Source organism: Phaseolus vulgaris, chromosome 9 (genome assembly GCF_000499845.2).
Source record: "Phaseolus vulgaris cultivar G19833 chromosome 9, P. vulgaris v2.0, whole genome shotgun sequence".
Lineage (NCBI taxonomy): Eukaryota > Viridiplantae > Streptophyta > Magnoliopsida > Fabales > Fabaceae > Phaseolus > Phaseolus vulgaris.
This window is the reverse complement of record NC_023751.2, coordinates 3,442,519-3,463,910: the sequence shown is the minus strand read 5'-3', so window position 1 is coordinate 3,463,910 and position 21,392 is coordinate 3,442,519. Positions and strand designations below refer to the sequence as shown.

The following is a 21,392-nucleotide window of genomic DNA, read 5'->3' as shown; positions in this document are numbered from 1 at the left end:
TGATTTAGTGAATTTCACCTTGGTTTAGGTGAAGACTAGATGTAGCTCACTGGAGTGAAGCAGTATAATTGCCTTGTGTTCATTCTCCCTTAATCTTTGCACTTAAGTTTCTGCATAACTGTTAAAACAGCAAAGAAATAAATCTGTTCAATCAATAATAAATCTGTTCTTTCTGGGCTCGGTTCATACTGTTCTTAATTTCTGGAAAACTGTTTGATTTCAAGAAGAACACTTATAATTTGTTAAAAGCCACTGGAACAGGTTGATTGTAAAGGTTACTCAATTAATTGTCAAGCTATTAATTGAACCGAAATCACTTTGCTTGGAATTGAAGGTTGTTGTTTTGTGATTCATTGGTTTTCATTCTAATATCAGTGTGTATGCATATGGAAAATCTATCTGCATAATCTTGTGATTAACCTTGCTGTATAAACGTTCTTCAAACACACAAACAGTGCCAAAATAAATCTATTCATTTTCACATAAATCGATTTATTTTCTGTAAACTGTGTTAAACACTGTTTCTGCAAGAAAGATTTAAAAGGTCAATTCACCCCCCCTCTTGAACTTTGACACTATTAAACCCAACACATATGACCTATGGGGACAATAATAAAGGAAATATTATTGGGAGAGGCACCATTGGTGACAAGAGCAACTTCCTAATTCATGATGTTCTATATGTAGAAGGATTGAAGCATAGGTTACTGAGCATTAGTCAACTGTGTGATAAAGGTTATCAAGTAACCTTCAAATCCAGCACCTGCGAGATTCATCAACCAAATCTATGAAGTATTGTTGATTGGTAAAAGAGTCAACAATGTTTACTTACTTGATATCTCCCATCCTTCTTCCATTGGCTGCCTTCTAACCAAACATGAGGAATCATGGTTATGGCATAGAAGAATAACTCATATTCATATGCTGCATTTGAATAAGCTTATTTCTAATGATCTTGTTGTAGGATTACCCAAGCTCAAGTTTGAGAAAGATCACATTTGTAAAGCTTGTCAAAATGGAAAACAAATTAAACACTCCTTTAAATTGAAAAATGTGGTTTCCACTTCAAAACCTCTTAAGCTGTTTCACATGGATCTTTTTGATCCTTCAAGAACTAGATCCTTGGGGGAAACTACTATGCTCTTGTTGTTGTTGATGACTTTTCTAGGTTTACTTGGACACTCTTTCTAGAATCAAAAAGTGATGCTTTTGCTGCCTTCAAGAAGCTTACCAAGAGGTTGTAAAACACCACCTACAAAAACATTTGCTCTATCCGAACTGATCATGGTGGAGAATTTCAAAATGAAAAGTTTAGTTCATTTTGTGGAAAGCTTGGAATCTTCCACAACTTCTTTGCTCCAAGAACTCCTCAACAGAATGGAGTTGTTTAAAGGAAGAACAAGTCTCTTGAAGAGCTTGCAAGGACCATGTTGAGTTAAATCTCCTTGCCTAAGTATATTTGGGCAGATACAGTCAGCACTGCTTGCTATGTCATGAACTGAGTTCTCATAAGGCCTATCTTGAAAAAGACTCCATATGAGTTATTCAATGGCAGGAAACCAAACATTGGTCATGTGAAGGTATTTAGATGCAAATGCTACGTTTTGAATAATGGTAAGGAAAGTCTTGGAAAATTTGATGAGAAAGCTGATGTTGGTATTTTTCTTGGTTATATTCCTTATCTAGTCTTATAGAATATATAATAAAAGACTCATGATTGTAGAAGAGTCTGTACATGTCATTTTTTATGAAACTAACCGTGCAGAAAAGGAATCTCAAAGAAATCTTGTAGAGGAAGATGAGCAAATCACTACCTTGAAGAATCTGGAGAACTGTCCAGAAAAACAACCGATTGTTTATGCGAAACAACCGGTTGAATTTCTGCAACAGGATGAATTACCTCAAGAATGGAGAATTCCCAGGGATCTTTCTGTGGAGAACATTATTGGGCAGATTCAAAAATGTGTGTCTACAAGAAGAACTGTCTCAAACTACTGCAAACGCATGGCCTTTGTCTCTCAAGTTGAGCCTAAGTCTATTAGTTAAACTCTTAAGGATGAAAGCTGGATTGCAGCTATGCTTGAGGAGCTTAACCAGTTTACTAGAAATGATGTGTAGACTTTGGTTCTTAGATCAGATCAGATGAACATCATTGGAACAAAGTGAGTTTTCAGGAACAAGCTGGACGAATCTGGAGTGATCACAAGGAACAAAGCTAGACTTGTTGCAAAAGGATACAACCAAGAAGAGGGAATTGACTATGATGAGACATTTGCTCCAATGGCCAAATTGGAGGTTGTAAGGTTGCTGCTTGCCTTTGCTTGTATGAGTGGATTCAGATTATTTCAAATGGATATGAAAAGTGCCTTCTTGAATGGAATCATCAATGAAGAGGTATATGTATCACAACCACCTGAATTTGAGGATCATTTGCTTCCCAATCACGTGTATAAGCTGAAAAAGGCCTTATATGGGCTGAAACAAGCTCCTAGACAATGGTATAAGAGGCCTAGCAATTTCCTTTTGTCTCATGGGTATGAAAGAGGGAAAATTGATAAGACTATTTTCATTAATAAGTCTAATTCTGCTATTATTTAAGTACAAATATATGTTGATGATATTATTTTTGGTGCTACTAATGATAACTTGTTCAAAGAGTTTGTGGCAGCCATTGCAGGGGGACTTTGAGATGTCAATGATGGGTGATCTGTCTTTCTTCTTGGGATTGCAAGTCAACCAAACTAAGTATAGAATTTTTCTATGTCAATCTAAGTATTGCAAAGAGATTCTCAAAAAGTTTGAGATGGAAAACTGTAAAGTTGCAACAACACCCATGTCTACAAGCTGCTACATGAGTGCTGATGAGGCTGGAACAACAATGGACCAAACTAAATACAGGGGGTTAATAGGCTCCTTACTTTATCTCGCTGCAAGTAGGCCTGATATCATGTTTGTTGTTTGTCTTTGTGCAAGATTTCAATCTAGTCCAAGGGAATCTCACTTCAAAGTTGCCTAGAGAATCCTGAATTATCTAAAAGGAACAACATATGTGGATTTATGGTATCCTTCACACTCTCTTATACATTTAATTGGATATTTTTTGCAAGATGTAAATTAGATAGAAAGAGCACAAGTGGGACTTGTCATCTACTTGACTCAAGTCTTATATCTTGGCACAACAAAAAGCAAGCTTGTGTGGCTTTGTCAACTGTAGAAGCTGAGTACATTGCTGCTGGAAGCTGTTGTGCACAGATTCTTTGGATCAAGCAGTAGTTGGAAGATTTTGGACTACATGTTAACAAGGTGCCTTTGGTGTATGATAACACAAGTGCAATAAACCTCATAAAAAAATCAGATTCAGCACTCCAGAACAAAGCACATTGAGATCCGACATCACTTTATCTAGGATCATGTTAGTAATGGAGATTATGAAGTGAAATTTATTGAAACAGAAAAGCAACTGACAGACATTTTTATCAAGCCTTTGCCAAAGGTCAGGTTCTTTCTCTTAAGAAATGAATTGGGAATTGTTGATTCTCAAAACCTTTCTTAAATTTGATATTGTCCAAATTGTTTTTATACTCTTTTACTCTATTTGTGAAGATAAATAGGGGGAGAATATGCTGGTTTGATTACTATTTTGATTGTTATTTTAAATTGTTTTAATTACTGATATATAGTTGTGCATGAAACTTTTTCTTTCTCTCCTACTTCACTGTTTTTTCACACTGATTTTGTGGTTTCTCTTAGTGCAAATCACATAGTGGAAGCTAGTTCAGTAGTGTAAGAGATTCTGGATGGAATTGCTCTCTGATACTATTGTTTTGATTGTATTGCAGGTACCTTCAAATTCAAACAGAACTCAACAAAGCACACCAGGGATTTGTCTTCATCAAATAAGGGGAGATTGTTGAAGAAAAGCATTGATGAATCCAAATCTCCATGGATTGCTTGAAGGCTGATAGTAGCTTAGTTGGGTGTGTTATGGGGTAGTTTGAATTTGTTAATTCACTCTTAGTTTGAATCCAAAAGTTGGTTTAATTCAAATCTTTTTGAAAAGAGTGTTTTATGAAGAAGCAGAAAAACAACCAGTTCTTTTATCGTTTCAATCGGTTCTTTCATACTTAAGGTTTATGAAACTGGTTTTGGTAGATTTGAATTTGGTTGACTTTGTTGTCAAACCAATTCAATCAGTTGTTTTGACAAAACAACCGACTATTTTTTTAACCGCCTTAACAGAATTTTGTTAAGTTTGTTAAATTAAATGATTTGAAACTGATTTGGCTTTTACAATAAATGTTTTCAACTGCTTAATTGGAGTATAAATGTTCTGTTATACGCTCCTAGCAGATAACTTACAAGATCATTTTTTGAAATCAAGTTTTCTCCAAGATTGCTTAAGGCTTTGGTATTTTCTCCAAGAGTGAAATAGAATTAATGTGTACTTTGATTTTATTTGTACAAGGTGTGATCAATCCTATTTCTTCTTGATTTATAATTATGTAAGAACTGTTGTTCACAGAGTCAGAGGGTGTTCTGATCTGTGGTGTGATTGTGGTGTGCCAAAGGAAGTGTGTGTTCTTGAGGGATCAAGATCACTTCTTTGGTGGTTGTGTGTTTGTAATCTGGTATTTGATTACTTAGTGGATACCTAGAGGATTATGGGAATTGGATGTAGCTCTTGGTTTAAGAGTGAACTAGTATAAAATTGCTTGTGTGATTCTTTCTCTCCCTTAACTCTTGCATATTTGTTTTTAGTTGTTTTTACACTCTGCTGATAAAAACAACCGGTTGAATCGCAGAAACAACCAGTTGAATTTTTGGAATTCAACTAAAATTGTTTTCTATTTTGTATTCTTTGGATTTGATTCTTCTTTGACTTTCTTCATACCTTTAAAAAATTTGAAAAAGGTTTGAAAACAATTCACCCCTTCTCTTGTTTAAGGCCTACAATTCTAGCAGCCATGACTTTTTACGGCAAGGGCACCGCGTTGTCAGAAGTAATAATGTGTCCCTAAGGACAGATATTGAACCCACAAGGAACAATTGAATATTCAAGTAAAAGATTCCCTAAATATAAAATAGAATAATAAAAGTTTATTGAGAATTTGTTGGGATGACAATGATTAACAATAAAACAAAGCAAAAAGGTTGTTGCTTCAATTGGAAAAATAGGGATTTGGTTTCATCTTTCTCACTCTTTTGTAATTTAATTAGCATGGTAACATTTTGTCCTTTGATTGATACTGATGCCCATATAAAATTCATTTATATTGATTCCTTGCATTTGAAATTCTTAAGATGCTTCCTAAATATCGATTCCTCGCATATTTATAAAAACAACTTAGTATCAAGATCAGGTGTTGATAGCAATTAACATTTCAAGTTTATTCCCAACACTCAAATATATTAAGTATTATTGTTTAGGTCAGAACCATAAAAATACTTTCAAGTCAAATTTAAGATTCTAGATCAAGAATTAGAAACAAAACAATAATATCAATAATCAATCAAGAACAGAATATTATATTTAAACTATCATCTCAATACATAAGAGATTGAACAAAATACTCCTAAATCTATAGGGTAGAATTAGCCACACATCTTCTAACACCTATTCTCCTAATTGGGTTACAAGTCACTCAATGGTGTTTTTCTCTCAATCTTGCACACTAGGGTTGAGCCTCAAGCCCCCTATTTAACCTAATTTGCTATGGTTAAGTGACTTCTTGTGTGGCACATTTGGGCTTTTTGTGCACTTGTGCGTTCTGGGGCCTTCCAGCTTTCTCCTTTTAGCTTATATTATTCTTCTTTAGCCTAATCATCTCTATTCTTCCCTAAAAACCTAAAATTAACACCAAATTTAAGAATAAAATGTTCTTATTCAAATAAAGATCATAAAATATGTAAAAAGGTATAAATTCATAAATTATGTATTATTTATATTTATTTTAGCAATTAATACTCATAAGTGCCTACATTTTAATATGAATATTACTGAAATTAGGCACTTATCAGGGTGTCACCCAGATACCGTGTGGTCCTAGCAGTGTTTAGGCCCTCCTTCCTCTTTCTTTTTCTGCCCCCGTCAGCAGCAGTCGAAGGACCAGCCCCAGAAGTCGAGGGGTTGCCGACCGCAACCGTCTTAAGACTGCCTCTACCTCGGCCCCTTTCGAGAGCTTTCGCACGAAAGGCAGCCACGGTGTTGTCTACTTGGGGAACCTCTTTAGTCATGATATCTGCATCAAGAAAAAGAAAACACAGAAGTCAAATACCAGAAGACCGACCGAGACAGAAAACAATGTAAACATACCCTAAAAGACTGTCCATCGTTGAGACGACTTGTACACGGTTAACAACTTCTGTGTAGGGAGCTTTCGTGGGAGGTTTTCAAAAAGAGAATAAATCTCTTGTTCCTCGATACTCGGGGCCGAATGAGGCCATTTCTTGAACCAGCTAGGGTTTCTAGTCCAATACAAAGGAAACTTGGACCAACCGACTTCATCAAGGAAAGGCCTCATGCCCTTAGGCTCAACAAAAACTTGAAGAATTTTCCTTTGAAATTTTTGTATGAAGTGATGAAAGGGCTAAACAAAATATTACCCCGCGAGTGATAAGCGATAGCTAACTAACAAGTTTGGTCAGATGAGAGGTATAGTAACTCAAAAAGGTAGAAGGAATTGGGGATAGGCGAAACACATCGCATATAAGACGAAAGGTTTGGAAAGAGGCTCGGGTATTTGGGTGAAGCTGAGAGGGAGCCACATTGAGCGTCTGAAGGACACCTATTGTGAAATCATCAAAAGGGAGGGCAACATATAGGACAAAAAAAAGACAAGAATAAATGAAGAAGAAGGGATCCTCTTAAGGAGATCGACCGATACATATGGTATCGGTCGGTCGCCAACAATCAACAGCCATAATACCATCATTGGCATCCGGCTTCAAAATAGGGTGCTTCTGATGGAAGAGGCCCAAGCACAAGCCCACATGCAAGCCCACCAAAGGGTAGATTTGGGCCAACCATAGAGTTATGGCCAAGAGGATCCAAGAAGACGTTCTTTTACATGTTCAAATGCCATAAACTCTAGTGTAGAGTAGACTTTAATTTCTTGTCAAAATTAGCATAGGAACTTTATTTGTAATTTTCTTAGAATTAATTTTGGCACCTAAAACACCAACCTAGGTAAACTTAGAGTTTCTAAAAAAACCTCTAAATTTACCAAGGCCGGTCTAGAAAGCCCATGGAGGGGGTGAGCATAAAAACTAGACACACCCCTCCCCATGTGCTCATTTGTGCACCCATGTGCCATGTGCACCCATGTGCTTCACATTTACATTTCATTTGGCTAGCATTAGGGTTGCATTATGGTCCTCCTTAGCCTATAAAAGGAGGAGCCTACACCTTGTATTTTCAAGTTTATTGTGAGTAAAGTTATGCTGCCATTTTGTGCCAAGCTTTGCTTCTCCCTAGAATTCTAGGCTCTAAACTTCATCTCCTTCACCTCTCCTTGGGTTGGCCGAACCTCCCTAGCTTCATACACATCATGCACCTTCAAGATCAACACCACTCTTAGGAGGATCTTGCTCGCACACCTTCATAGCTTCCGCACCACTTTTTCTTACATGATTCAAGAAGACCTTCATGAAATGCCATCATTTGGTATCATGAGCTTTGGTTCTTCAAGATGAGTAGCTCTTGGTCTTTTCAATTTTAGTTCTTCTTTATTTCATATTGTCATTTAATTTCCATACTTGTCTTGCTGTTTTTTACATTTTAATTTGTTTGGTGTGCTTTGTGGAAGATCCAACCGAAGCACTCTTGTTCAATTGATCTTGAACAAGTTCTTGTGCAATTTGTGATAGGATTCCATACACCTTTGAGTTGCTATTTTCTTTTAGGCTTTTGAGTCTTTATTGCTTTCATTATTTGGTTCATATTATGCTTTGAGTCTTTAATTTTCTGAATCTATACATGTTTTGTCAAGTCATGTTCATCCTTATTGTCAACAATTCATAGTAGTCCTTTTATTTGGCTTGATTGTTTCTTGATTTTGGGTCTCTTTAATTGCTTGAATCTGCTGTTCTTTGCTCCTTTGGTGCCTTTTTAATTTTTAGTTTGAGTTCATATTGTGTTTAGATCCTACAAAATTCTTTTTCACAAATTTCCATTGTGTCTAAACTTTGGTATCTTGCTGTTTTTGTTTCCAGTTTTCAGAATCCCCTGTTTCAGATTTTTCTGTGCTGACTGTTTTGATCCATAAAAATATTTTCACTCATAGGAAAATTTTGATTCTCTGGAATTTGCAAGTTTGAAGTGTTACAGAAAGGACAAAAAAAGAATTATTCCAAAAGAAGCAACAGAAAAAAAATGATAAATCTTTTAAAATCAGTGTGCAAATCTGAGGCACTACAGCTGGCGTAACTGAACACCAAAATTGCAAAATTTATTAAAAAAAATTGGTGCATGCGTTTTGAGTGATTCCAAAGCCAGGATTTAGCTAAGATCTTGAATATCTTGCATATCAAATTTCAGAATCATATCTTAAAAACACAGCTCAGCATAAATTAGGGAAAAACACGTTTCTGGCCCACAACATTTTCCAGTGGTGCTGTTTTTTTATTTGGTCATCTCAATCTAGTGCCATTCTTAGGATTTTTTTGTGTGCCTACCTTTATTTTGGTACCTTTTATTTGCTTGCTTAATATTTCTTGAACCTCTTTCTAGTTGTCATAATCTAACTCCTTTTGGTGGTACTGTTTTATTCAATTAAATTGTTTCTTGCTTTTGTTCTTTGACCTCTAATTTGGTGCTGGAATTTATTTCTCCTTTGGTGCTTAATTGAATGGAAACTTGACTTGGGTAAGGTCTAGTCTTTTGATAGGTGCTGGAATTGGAGAATTAAAACCTTCATTCTAAGGGGAAACAAAGCCAAGGCCGAAACAAGCTTTCTTGAAAAACACTACAAACACTTGGAGGGCCAACAAGCAAAGACAAAAAGGAAGTGCATTTAGCAAAAAGAGGATCAACAAAGGGAGTTTTTCTTAATTTCCTTGCAACTTAATTTGTGTTAATTACCTCTTAATTACGTTTTAGACGGTGAGTGTGTCTTCAAGGGCTCAAAGTGTCCAAGAAGCCTCACCTAGGGCCGACTAGTATAGAACTCTTTAATTAGCAATTGTTAATTGTTTTTAGTTGTTTCTATATTGCTTAATTAGTAACGTTTTGCATGTGTGGTTGTCTTGTTTAAGCTTTGTTAATTCGTCTAGCTTTGTCAATTAGTTAGCTTGCATTGTTTTCTTGCATTAAAATCTGATTTCTCAACTTAATTGTGTTCTAAGTGGTTTACTAAGAGAAAGCTTTGTGTGAAGACATTGGGGGATAGTTTTTGGCTAAGGCAAAGGCTTGGTATTTAAGTAGTCCTTTGTGACTCACCTCCCTTACCTGGAAAACTACCTTCTTTGACTTTCCTAAATTTTCTCAAGGTAAAATACTTGTATACACAAAGTTTTAGTCATGTCTTCTTCTTCTCATTCTACAAAGTCTATTGGAAGTGAATTAAAATCTTTAAAAACTCTTTTGAAAGAAGTTTCACAAACTGTGCAATCAATTGCATATAGACAATTGGAGAGTGAGACTAAACTTAATGTTTTGACTAAAGCAAAGGATGAGAAGTCTCACATTCAAAAAAAATTACCTTCTCATGCATATATCTCTAAAGATCATGATTCTTTTGGGGAGGGAAGCATTAGAGTAAATGATTATTATCAAGCACCCCATAGAAGACATAGAAGAGATAGAAAAGAACAAGAAAACCCAAGAGAGGTTAGGGTAGACCCACCCCATTTCCATGGAAAAGAAAATATAGAAGCTTGCCTAGATTGGGAAATGAGGGTAGAAAATTTGTTTGCTTCCCATAAAGAAAGAAAGGAAAGAAAAATACAAAAGAAGAGAGAGGAAGTCGAAAGGGAAGCTAAAGAAAGAGAAGAAAAAGAAAAGCATGAGAAGACCCTTGAAGAACAAAAGGCGTGGGAGAATAGTGTTCCTTCCCACAAGGTCATTCAACAAGACCAAAGATTTAAAAATACCTTTGAAAATATGTGTCTTGTTGAACAACCTCAAAGCCTTACCTTTTGTAAAGGAACACTTGCAAGCCTAAGTGAAAAAGAAGAGTCTTTAAAAGAAGCTTGCATAGATAAAAATGAAATAGATTATTTCTCATATGTGCTAGGATATCACCAAGTGAATGTCAAGTTTTTTATAAGCATCTACAAAAACAATTTTTTATGTGAAGTAGGGCCTAAAGAAACTTGTCATGTCTTATTGAGACAACCATTGCAAAGTGTACAAATCCTTAGAAACAATGGTTGTCACAACGAGACTATCCTTACACATAAGAGAAAAAGTCTTCATGAAGGAGAACTCATGGGACAAATTAGAGTTGATAAAACTCTAGAGCTTTTAAAAGGAAAACTTTTGTCCCCCATGAGAAAAGAAGTTCAAAGACATTACCTTAGGTACAATTCTTGTTTTCAAACTACACCCAAGGCAATGTCTCATGAACTCTATACTCCTTCACCTTTTGCAAATGATCCTTGGGAAGATACAAATTTCATATTAAAACTCCCTAGGACAACAAAAGGTTTTGATTCAATTTTCATGGTTATGGATAAACTCTTCTCTAGAGAAGTGATACATCTTCATGGTTTATCCTCAAGCATAGTGTTGAATAGAGCTTCAAATTTCGCAAACCATGATTTGAGGATTTCCTTTGGAAAACTTGCAACTAAGTTGCACACTTTAAATTCTTATCATCCTCAAACGCATGGTCAAAATACATTTGAAAATCTAGCTCTTTCTACTATGCGTAATATAATCATAAAGTGCACACACAACTCTAGAGATGAGCAAACATACCATAAAGTAGTTCACAAAACTACTTATTTTTCTACTTTTAAAGTTATGTGTGGCCTAAATCATCTTTCTCCTTTTAAGTTGTTACCATCTCCTATAGGATTTATGCCTAAAGAGAAAGTAACCACAAATGAACATTTTAAAATACATAAGATGATTAGAGACCACACACAACCAATAAAAGAGAAACTTTGTCCAAGGTTGCCAAAACCAAAAGAAAAACAAAAATGGCAACCTAGTAAACTTAATTTGCAAACTAACACCTATGCCTTATTTGATTATTTCTATAGGTGGACGTTTGACCCAGGAGGACAAGCTTTGGCGAAGCAAGAGGCTGCTATCCGAGATCAAGTCTGAAGATCTGAGGATAGATCTTCTCAAAGAAGGAGGAGATGATGGACATCATCCAGCCACAACCATCCCCCTAGTTGAAGAAAAAAGCTTTGGATTTGAGGACAAATCCTTTTCAAGAGGGAGGGGATGATGGAAGAGGCCCAAGCACAAGCCCACATGCAAGCCCACCAAAGGGTAGATTTGGGCCAACCATAGAGTTATGGCCAAGAGGATCCAAGAAGACGTTTTTTTACATGTTCAAATGCCATAAACTCTAGTGTAGAGTAGACTTTAATTTCTTGTCAAAATTAGCATAGGAACTTTATTTGTAATTTTCTTAGAATTAATTTTGGCACCTAAAACACCAACCTAGGTAAACTTAGAGTTTCTAAAAAAACCTCTAAATTTACCAAGGCCGGTCTAAAAAGCCCATGGAGGGGGTGAGCATAAAAACTAGACACACCCCTCCCCATGTGCTCATTTGTGCACCCATGTGCCATGTGCACCCATGTGCTTCACATTTACATTTCATTTGGCTAGCATTAGGGTTGCATTATGGTCCTCCTTAGCCTATAAAAGGAGGAGCCTACACCTTGTATTTTCAAGTTTATTGTGAGTAAAGTTATGCTGCCATTTTGTGCCAAGCTTTGCTTCTCCCTAGAATTCTAGGCTCTAAACTTCATCTCCTTCACCTCTCCTTGGGTTGGCCGAACCTCCCTAGCTTCATACACATCATGCACCTTCAAGATCAACACCACTCTTAGGAGGATCTTGCTCACACACCTTCATAGCTTCCGCACCACTTTTTCTTACATGATTCAAGAAGACCTTCATGAAATGCCATCAGCTTCCCTATGAAAGAAGAAATGAAAGCCCCATCCAGAAAGACAGAGGTAAACCCAATTACCTTAGGGTCTACCCAGTCAAGCCCCAAAAGGTGGGATGACTGTTCTAAGGGATCCGAATGGCCGGTAGCACCTTCCGGATCATCCGCCCTTACAACCTCCACATGGGCCAATACCTAAATTGCCCCGACCAATAGGGGCTCGATCGTGGAAGAGCCAGAAGAAGAAGATGAAGACGGCGGAGAAGAAAATGACGGAGAATAATACAAGGAGGACATGACTAACCTTTCAAGATGTAGGGTAAGAAATGCGCTAGGATGATTGAGGGTTTCGGATGTCGAAGTAAGAAAAGCAGTAACTCGGTACTGTAGGGGACCACTATTTATAGCCTTTGAGAGACTCGAGAGACGAAGTGTCACTTTCATCTCAACCATTGGATCTCCCTTAATCCAACGGTCCTCATCAGATGGTGCCCAAAAACCCCGTCATTAATGCGTGTCACATCACGGATTCGGCACCACCAACGCCACGTCCAACCTCGGGAAACCCAACTGTAACAACAACCTTGGACAAAGACTCTTCGGATTAAATATCCTCGAGCCTGGGGGCAAGTGTACTGGTAAACCGAGACCATGACTTGACACTCTATCCAAGCCGACCGACACCAACAAAACCATTACGCCTAAACAGGATTAAGGAGACTAATCAATGATTAAGAGCTAGGTAATGCATTTCTAACCATGACCCAACTCTCTAATTTGACCCAATAACAAAGGGTCCATAATAATAATAATATAAATAGGCACAAATTCCTAGAATCAGGTACGTCATTGCACAGTACTCAAAACACTAAGTGTCGAATACCGAATTCTCACTTGAGTGTCAGAGTGCCTTTTGCAAGTATCATTCGAGCCTGGACTTTGCGGAGACCGAGAGGCAGAGCGGAGAAAGAAGAAGGAGGAGTTCATTTAGAGAGGAAGGAAAGAAGTGCAGACCGACCGACTGAGGAGTAGCTCGAATCATTCTCTTGGTTCCAATCCCGTTTAAGAACATTATGGTTATCATAAGAATGATGTATTTAACTTGAAAATAACATAGAAGTGTTCAATATTTTATGAAACATTAAAATTAAATTTAGAAAAAACAAAAGCGACACAAATATTGAACTGAAAATACTAAAATCATAAAATGAAACTTTTATGTTCAAAATTGAGCCAAAATAAGTTATGTCCATTTTGGGACTCGAAATTCTGTCACGATTTTGTCCATGAAAAAAGTATCTTAGTAGATTAAGAAAAGAAAGTGTATTTAAAGTGTCGTTAATCTCAACTTCTTAGCAATGTGGGACTATTGGAGGTATCTTTTGTAAATTCTTATTGTAACATTCAGATGTTAAAATATTTATTATTTTCTCATTATTATTTGGATTTTATCCTCTCTCTTTTTCTAAAGTGGAACCCAGAAAATACCATCTTCATTAAATGGTAGTAATTAATAAGAAGTGAAGTAAGTTTTATTTGAAACGAAAAAATAGCATGCTTCTTTGTAGAAAGGGTTAATTGATGTAAAATTCCATGTTACTACATAACATTATCATTAAGACATAAATTTTTTACATATATTTACAATTTGATAGTATTCAAAATTGAACATTTTACAAAATATTATAATAATTACATTACACTATTTAAAAAAAAATGTGGTATTGAGTGTTCTCTCAAATATTTAAAATTATTTATTTTTATTTGTTATCCCACATATTTATACACTTGCAACACTTTATCTTTATAATACTTAAAGGATTTGTATCTATCCACGATAGTATCGAGAATGTCAAAGAGTTCAGGTGACTGTATACATCTCCTAATCGAGCCTTTATTGTCATCAACACCAATTATGAATAAAACGACCTATTCAATGAACTTTTATTTATGAGTGACTATTTATGAAACAATAAATGACCATCATATCGTTAATCCAAGGGTCGTCACCTAAGAGATCTATAAATACCTACTCTCCAGGAAGTACAACTCACTTTATTTTACTCTCTTAACTCTCATATTGTTAAGCATTTATCATCATCTTTGTGCTCCTACGAACAACTTAAGCATCAGAAAGTCTTTTGTAGGTGAATTTTTCTTCTCTCCTTGTGATCGGTCAACAACACAATAAAGCTTGATTCACAAAAAAGTCATCTCTTCTCCACCTCAAAACTCTCCAAATCCATTTTTGGTAGGAACAAGACCTATTATCACATTTATTATCAATCTTAACAAAACATAAAAAAAAAACTACAAATTTTTAAAATATTTACTAAGTAAATCTTTCTCAAGACTAACACTTAACTCTTATAAAGTTTACTATAACATCATAAAATTTGATAAGCTTAGTGAAATAATTTTCTCTCTTCTCACAACCTAATATCTTAATATGTATTATTGACTATCCATGCATGATATTCATTTACTAATAGTTAATTAATTACATATGCTCTACAAAATTTAATGTGGGAATTTTTTTAATTTCTCACTACCCAAAATTTTTAATTTATATGTTTTAGAATATCAAATGAAATGAAATCTTCTTTAATCTTTATCTTTTATCACCTAATAGTTTAATCTATATGATTTAGATTATTCATGAAATTGAATGCATTTATGGATAATTCATTTCATGTGTTCAACAAAGTTCATGTAACAACTTCTTTCATCTCCCTGCTACCTAATATTTTAATAGGGTTAAATATGTTTCTCATGTATTACCACATGAAAAAAATTGATTTCCATCCCTAGTCAAAACTTTAGACCTCCTAAGTTCTTATAGTATGGAAACTATTGGAATTGGTCATTGACATCAAACGATAATAATTTTTTTCTAACGTGTCAAGTGAATTTTCGGTAAAATATATTATAATATTATAACATCTACTTCAGTGATGAATCATTGTCCACGTTAGCAGTGAATCATTTTTCACGTAAATATGAAAGTTCAGGGACTAAAACCAATTTTAACTTTATTTTTTATATATAAAATTAATTTTTTATATAAAAAATTTAAAATATATATATATATATATATATATTACAATTAAAAAATAAATTCCTATTTTTTAAATATTTTAAATTTTTATATAAAAAATTATTTTATATATAAAAAATTAATTTTAGTCCCATAAACTTTCATGTTGATGGACAACGACTCATTACTAATATGAATATTATAATATATTTTATGCTAAAAATTTGTTTGTCACATAAGAAAAAAAGTTAATGTCACTTGCTGCTTATCCATTTCAATAGTTTTCATATTACAAGAATATAGTTGATTTAAAGTTTCGACTAGAGAAGAAATCAATTTCATGTGATAATACATGGATGAAAAATATATTTAACCCTATTTTAATCTATATGATTTTGATTATCCATGAAAATATCATATTTCTTTTGTTATAATTTTTATCTTTTTTAAAAATATTTAAATAGATAAAGTATAGTTTCAAGTATATACTAAAAAAACAAAAATGAATTGAAAATTTTATACCTATCAAATATCTATCTCAATAAAAATTAATATAAATTTCAATTGTATAATGATAATAGATTATAACTAGTATGAAACAATGACCCGTATATTCCACATCATAGTCTTTTAATAATAAAATATGTAACATAATTGAACAATAATTACAATCATACACTTTGTATAGATATGAAACGACTATATATAAAGACATTAAAAACAATAATACTGATTTGCACCTAAGTGAGATAATATCTCTAACCTCAAAGCATTAAAGAAAAGTGAAAAAATCACTAACCAAATTATACTAAAAAAGATAATATTAGGCTACCAAAATGCACTATTCTAAACTTTATAAAAAAAATTTGTCTATCAGCTAATTAAACTTTAACTTCAAATAAATTATACCAACCAATTTAGATTTAATTAACAATACAAACCCCAAAACAAATAATAGAGGATGAACAAAAATATTAGTACATCCTTTCCCAAGTGTGGTTGGCTACCTTCTAAATCCAAAATAAAGTAATTATATATATTTCACAGTTGTTTATCATATAGTAAGTTATCTTTATTATCTAAAATTGAAGTTTTGATCTTGAATTGAATTGGGACCATACATAAGAAGAGTATGAATGGTAACAAAATAAATAAAATATTGTATTGAAACACCAATGAAGGAACACCTTTCTTTAAACTTGAAGACAGAGAAACAAAGGACAATAAACATGAATTCTGTGGGAATTGTCTCAAAAGAAGCTGTTTATATATTTGTTGAGGATTTCAGCAACAAGAATCTGATAGGTCTTCTCTGTGGGATGGTAGCTGTCCCAAAACACATATTTAGAATCATCTGTACAGGTTTGCAGATCCAATGGATTACACAGAATTCCTGCTTCTACAGACCCTGTGCCGCAGCATCCCCTGTCAACAACTTCTAACCCTGAAATTCAACCAAAACATTTAGGATTAGAACAAAAAAACTTTTAAGTTCAAAAGTAAATTAAATTTTACCATATTTAATTGGATTTTGGATGATATTGAGCAAAGGGTCATAGATCTGAATATACACAATCTTCGCTTGAGGCCAATTTTGATTTAGGTTGTGAAGCTCTGCTGAGAGTTTAGAATTGAACAATTTTGATGCCATGTTTATTTCTTCTGTGCACTCTCTTTCTACACCTCCAAACAACGTTCGCATGAAAGGCAAGCATCCTAGTGGAGGTGCACCAAACACTCCTATTCTCTTTACTCCCAAACTGTACAATTCCTACCAAATAAATTAAAATTAACAGTTTGTTACTAATTTTTAAATTATGAGATAACCATTTAATCTTAGGATTTATGTTTAATGAGTATGAGATTACCTTAACGAAAGAAGAGGCGAGTTGCACCAACATATCTGTGTAACGAGGAACATCGTGATCAAGTTTCCTAATTCCAGATGCAAAATAAGTATTGGCAATGTCGTTGCTGCTCGATACCACAAGTACTAAACTTTTCGACAAGATGAAGTTCGTTTTCTCTTCTCCAAAATTTTCTTTCAGCTTTCCTATATATTCTTTGAATTGCTCCAGTTGCTCAGATAACGGTCTCACTGACTGTGTTATAGCAACAATTAAGATTTTATTATCATTATCAGGAAAAAAGTAGCAATATTTATTGTGTGAAGTCATAAGTGTTGAGTGTGAAATCAGACCAATTGGGTTGGACTGACTACACATCATGTTTTAAATGAATGAACTTAATCATTGTGTTCCTCTATAATCTTTATTTAAGATATCTTTCTGTTTGTAACAAAATTGTAATAAACATAATACCTAATTAGTTGTCCGTGGACATAAATTGCAGATTGGTGATGAAACCAAGAACCACGTTAAATTCTATATTATTCATTTTTTGCGGTTGATTCGTGATTGTGTGTTATTTCCGCATACGTTTTTTTCATCAATAAACGAAACTCAATTATATAAAGTAATATTTTAAAATAATAAAAAAATCCTTTTTAGTTCTCGAAACAATAATTTTGGAAATAAACTATGCAAAATCATTATAAAAAAAAAAAGAATCCGATAAAAAAGACATCACAATTGAAAATCACAGTTTTTTATTAAACTAAATGTTCTTCAACTAAATTACTAAAATCAATTCTGGTTAAACATAAAAAGTACAAATTGCATTTGACCCCTGCAGTATGCAGTAGAAGTGGTACAAAATTGGTAGAAATATTTATAGTACTATGGAGCAAAAAGCAAATAAATAAATATACGTGTAATGAAAGGATGTACCGCAAGTCTTGCTGTGAAAGGATCATATCCTGTTCCACCGGAAGCGAAGTTGATTCCCTTCAGCAGATCATCAGGCTGCAAACTGGAACTGGTGTATGCTGCTACATATTCGTTGATTCCCAATTGTTCAGCTGAAGAAGTGTAAGAACTAATTGAAAAAATAACAGAAAGAAAAAGTTCTAGAAACTAATTACACATAATGATATAAAATTGTAAAACTAGTTAACTGATTTTTTATTTTAATTTACTTTAATAATATATATAATAAAATTATAATTATGAAACAATATAGAAATGCTGAGAAGTCTGTAAAATAACAATTAATACAATAATAACGATAAAAAAATTTAAAAATAATAAAATAATTTAAAAATAATAAAATCAATAAGATATTTGTAAACAAGAAAGGGGAGTAGATGGTTTAAGATACAGTGACTGTAATCAATAATTAAGCATTGAATGGTGGTGAAGGGAAGCTTTGCATGAATGAATGGTACGATACCAACTAAGTCAGAAGGGACTTTGCCATTGCTGAATCTTCCTGTTGGCTGAGCACCATGGAAATCCCTCCCATAAGGAGGAAAATTGCACTTAAATGCTGTAATTAAGTCGTTGTTAGTCCCTGTGTCCATGATCGAATCCCCGAATAAAATCAGTGCAGGGATTGTTTCATTTCCTCGCAGCGTAACAATGGCTTCAGTGTGAGAAAAACAGTGACAGAAAACACAGCACACAAACGCCATTCTCCACAACTCCATTTGAAGTCTTTGTGTGTGGTTCTTGGCTCTTCCATCACCAAATATATAGGGTAGGTCTGCATCCACAGTTTTCCCTTCCCTAATTTATTAATCGGTTGTACAAAAACGACATGATGAGATGGTCCTTTATTGCATTTAAAATGCAGTAAATAAACAGAATGCATTTTTTATTTTAGGGAACTCCATCACTGCTTCAAATCACTAATGTCTACATAATCTGAATTAAATGCTTCATATAATATAACAATGAATTTGTTTTCTGGAGTTTTTCGAAGGACCCAGCATGATCGCTTGGATGTGATGACGTTGGTTATTCATATTTTGTGGCCTGTATAAATCAATGGGTATTTCCATACTAGTGGTGTTCAATTGTTCCACCAAACATCCAACACCACACCACAAGAAGATAGAACATGGGGAATTAGAACTCGATTGGAACCATCACAATAAATGCAGAACAAACTGTGCAAAGCAGATTTAAAATTGGTGAATAAAAATTAAATTAAACCACAGAAATTACTTGCTCATTACTTTACAGGTTGAATTGAATCATGTTTTAATATCCTTTCATAAGTATACACAAATATAAAGTCATTTGCTTTGTATGGCTTACTTGGGGAGTTCTTAGAGTTTTGGGAAAATGAAGTTATTCAAATTATCGAATTTGATGAGATAATAGGGGAATGGAAACAATTCATTTTATTCAATTGTTCCAATACTTGCATTTGAATATTTTATGTATGATTTTTTATTCGCTTTTTTTTTTAATTTTCATTTTGTTTCCCTGATCAATACTTAGAATGAAATATTTTTTCATTATCATTTAATTAATTTAATACTTTTTAAGTAAAATAAACTTCGGTACATAAATAATCCTTAACATTTTTCACTGTAATTTTTTTAATGTAATAAGTATTTTTTATTACATTTTTATATCTATTGATAATTATTATATTTTACGAAATATGTTTTTATCATTTATTAAGATTTAGTGTATTTTCAACCATTATTTATTTTATAAAATAATAATGATTGGTGTCAACACACAATTATTATCAGAATGGCACAGACAACATACACATAAGGATAAAGCTACTAAATAATATATATATATATATATATATATAATATTAAATATAATTATTTAAGTAGATATTCTTCTCAATAACTACTAGATTAAGTGATTTATATTATCTATTATTTAATTTAAAATTTTAAGATTTAATTAATTATCTTTTTTTTTCTTAATGACCCATTTTGTTAGATTGTCCTTGATAATATTATGTTAATGATGAGTTAACACAGGTACATATAATAATTAATTTAGAACACATGTATAACGGAGTGGGATTTGTTCCATAACAAGAATATCATGTTCATCAAAACTTGGAGTCTTATCCGAGTCAAAAAAACTCAGTGTTCTTCTCATCACCTCTTTTTCCACCGTGTTCTTTATAAGGTTTGTGAAATCGAAAAACATACAGCAGATGTTCAACATAATTGTTTGTTTAAGCTAGCGGAAAGTATTTAATTTTATTTCATTAATTCATTATTGATAAAAAAAACAAACAGATGTTCGATATGTTCGACTTGTCTAGACAAAAGTTCATTTTTTCTATTTTCAAAACATCCTTGAATGTCTACTAACATTGTCCTCGATGAAATAAGTTGAAATAAGTGTGAATGACAGCTTTCTAAACTAAAAAAGAATTATCTTTATTGTGGCAACCCAAAAGATGAAAACAGTAAATTTTAAAATTTTTAACGAAATTTATTAAGAAATAAATTATTTTTGAACGAAAGAACGAGGTGAATATAAATTCAATGTTGTGCACATAAAACAATTCTAACAACTAAGATTTACAACTTCTTTTTTAATCAAGTTTCAAAAAACCTAAAAAAAAAAATCATGCCAGAAAATTCTTGAAATTGAGAAAGAAAATATAGTTTACCTAAAATAGGAGTTCCCTAATTTTTTTAACCGCTAGTACCAAGAGATGAATCAAAGAAGAGGAGGTCATTTCTTCCTGCACCTTCATGATTTCAATCTGCAACCTCCCATCACATCACCCAGCTTATTCTTAAACCAAAAGAAAAGGCAGCCATCAATGTTTGCAGATAATCACACCATTGAAAGTGCAGCACCGTTTAGATTATATTCTTTAGATAGGTGCTAGATTACACATCGATTAAAAATTAGGACAATTAATTATATATATGGATGTAAATTTTATTTTATGAGTCAATTTTATGGAGTTGACTTAAGTTTTTATAATACAACATAAAAAAAATCTGATCATGTCATCTCATGTTACTAAACTTCAAAATGGAAAAATGGAAAAGATAAATTTTGAAATATTTTAAATTTGTGGGGATACAAGTATATCGGAAGAAGATTTGTGAAAAAATTAGGATTTTTTAAAGTCACCTCTCCTAATTTAACCTCACACTTATGTTCTACTCTCCTTTTCACTCATTTCCTTGTTTTTAAGCTTTTAATTTAAACAACTCTAAGCCCAAAACTATTTCTTTCACTCCTCTAAACCCATTTATAATAATTCAATGCTCGTATAAAATACTTACAATGTCATGCATCAATATTCACGTATTTTCTTTCTACATAGGAAAAAAATTCTAAGTCCTTACAATCTCATGCATCGAGATTCGCACATATTATTTCTAAATATCTACTCGTAAGCACTATTTGATCAAAGTAGTGTTTCTTCCAATTTGT

The 21,392-nt window shown here is 33.3% G+C and overlaps 1 protein-coding gene across 3 annotated transcripts; it reads right to left on the bottom strand.

Annotated features, from left to right (window-relative positions):
• Positions 1–16,158: 16,158 nt before the first annotated feature.
• Positions 16,159–18,754, bottom strand: LOC137822882 (GDSL esterase/lipase At3g14820-like). Of its 3 annotated transcripts, none has more exons than XM_068627898.1 (5): positions 18,403–18,754; positions 17,901–18,001; positions 16,980–17,213; positions 16,627–16,882; positions 16,159–16,555 (listed from the first exon to the last, which is right to left on the bottom strand). In XM_068627898.1, exons 1-5 carry the CDS (start codon positions 18,656–18,658, stop codon positions 16,362–16,364), a joined length of 1,041 nt encoding a protein of 346 aa, XP_068483999.1. In that variant the 5' UTR covers positions 18,659–18,754; the 3' UTR covers positions 16,159–16,361. The 3 variants fall into 3 exon arrangements, with proteins under 3 accessions (XP_068483999.1, XP_068484000.1, XP_068483997.1); XM_068627899.1 differs by having other exon boundaries at positions 17,901–17,998; XM_068627896.1 differs by having other exon boundaries at positions 17,901–18,031; positions 18,403–18,752.
• Between the last annotated feature and the right edge of the window lie 2,638 nt (positions 18,755–21,392).

Excerpts from the sequence above, each read along its gene's own strand:
- LOC137822882 (XM_068627896.1), bottom strand. The coding sequence starts at position 18,658 with ATGGAGTTGTGGAGAATGGCGTTTGTGTGCTGTGTTTTCTGTCACTGT. Across the intron at positions 17,214-17,900 it reads CTTTCACAGCAAGACTTGCG|TCAGTGAGACCGTTATCTGA; the intron begins GTACATCCTTTC and ends GCTATAACACAG. Across the intron at positions 16,883-16,979 it reads TCGCCTCTTCTTTCGTTAAG|GAATTGTACAGTTTGGGAGT; the intron begins GTAATCTCATAC and ends TTTATTTGGTAG.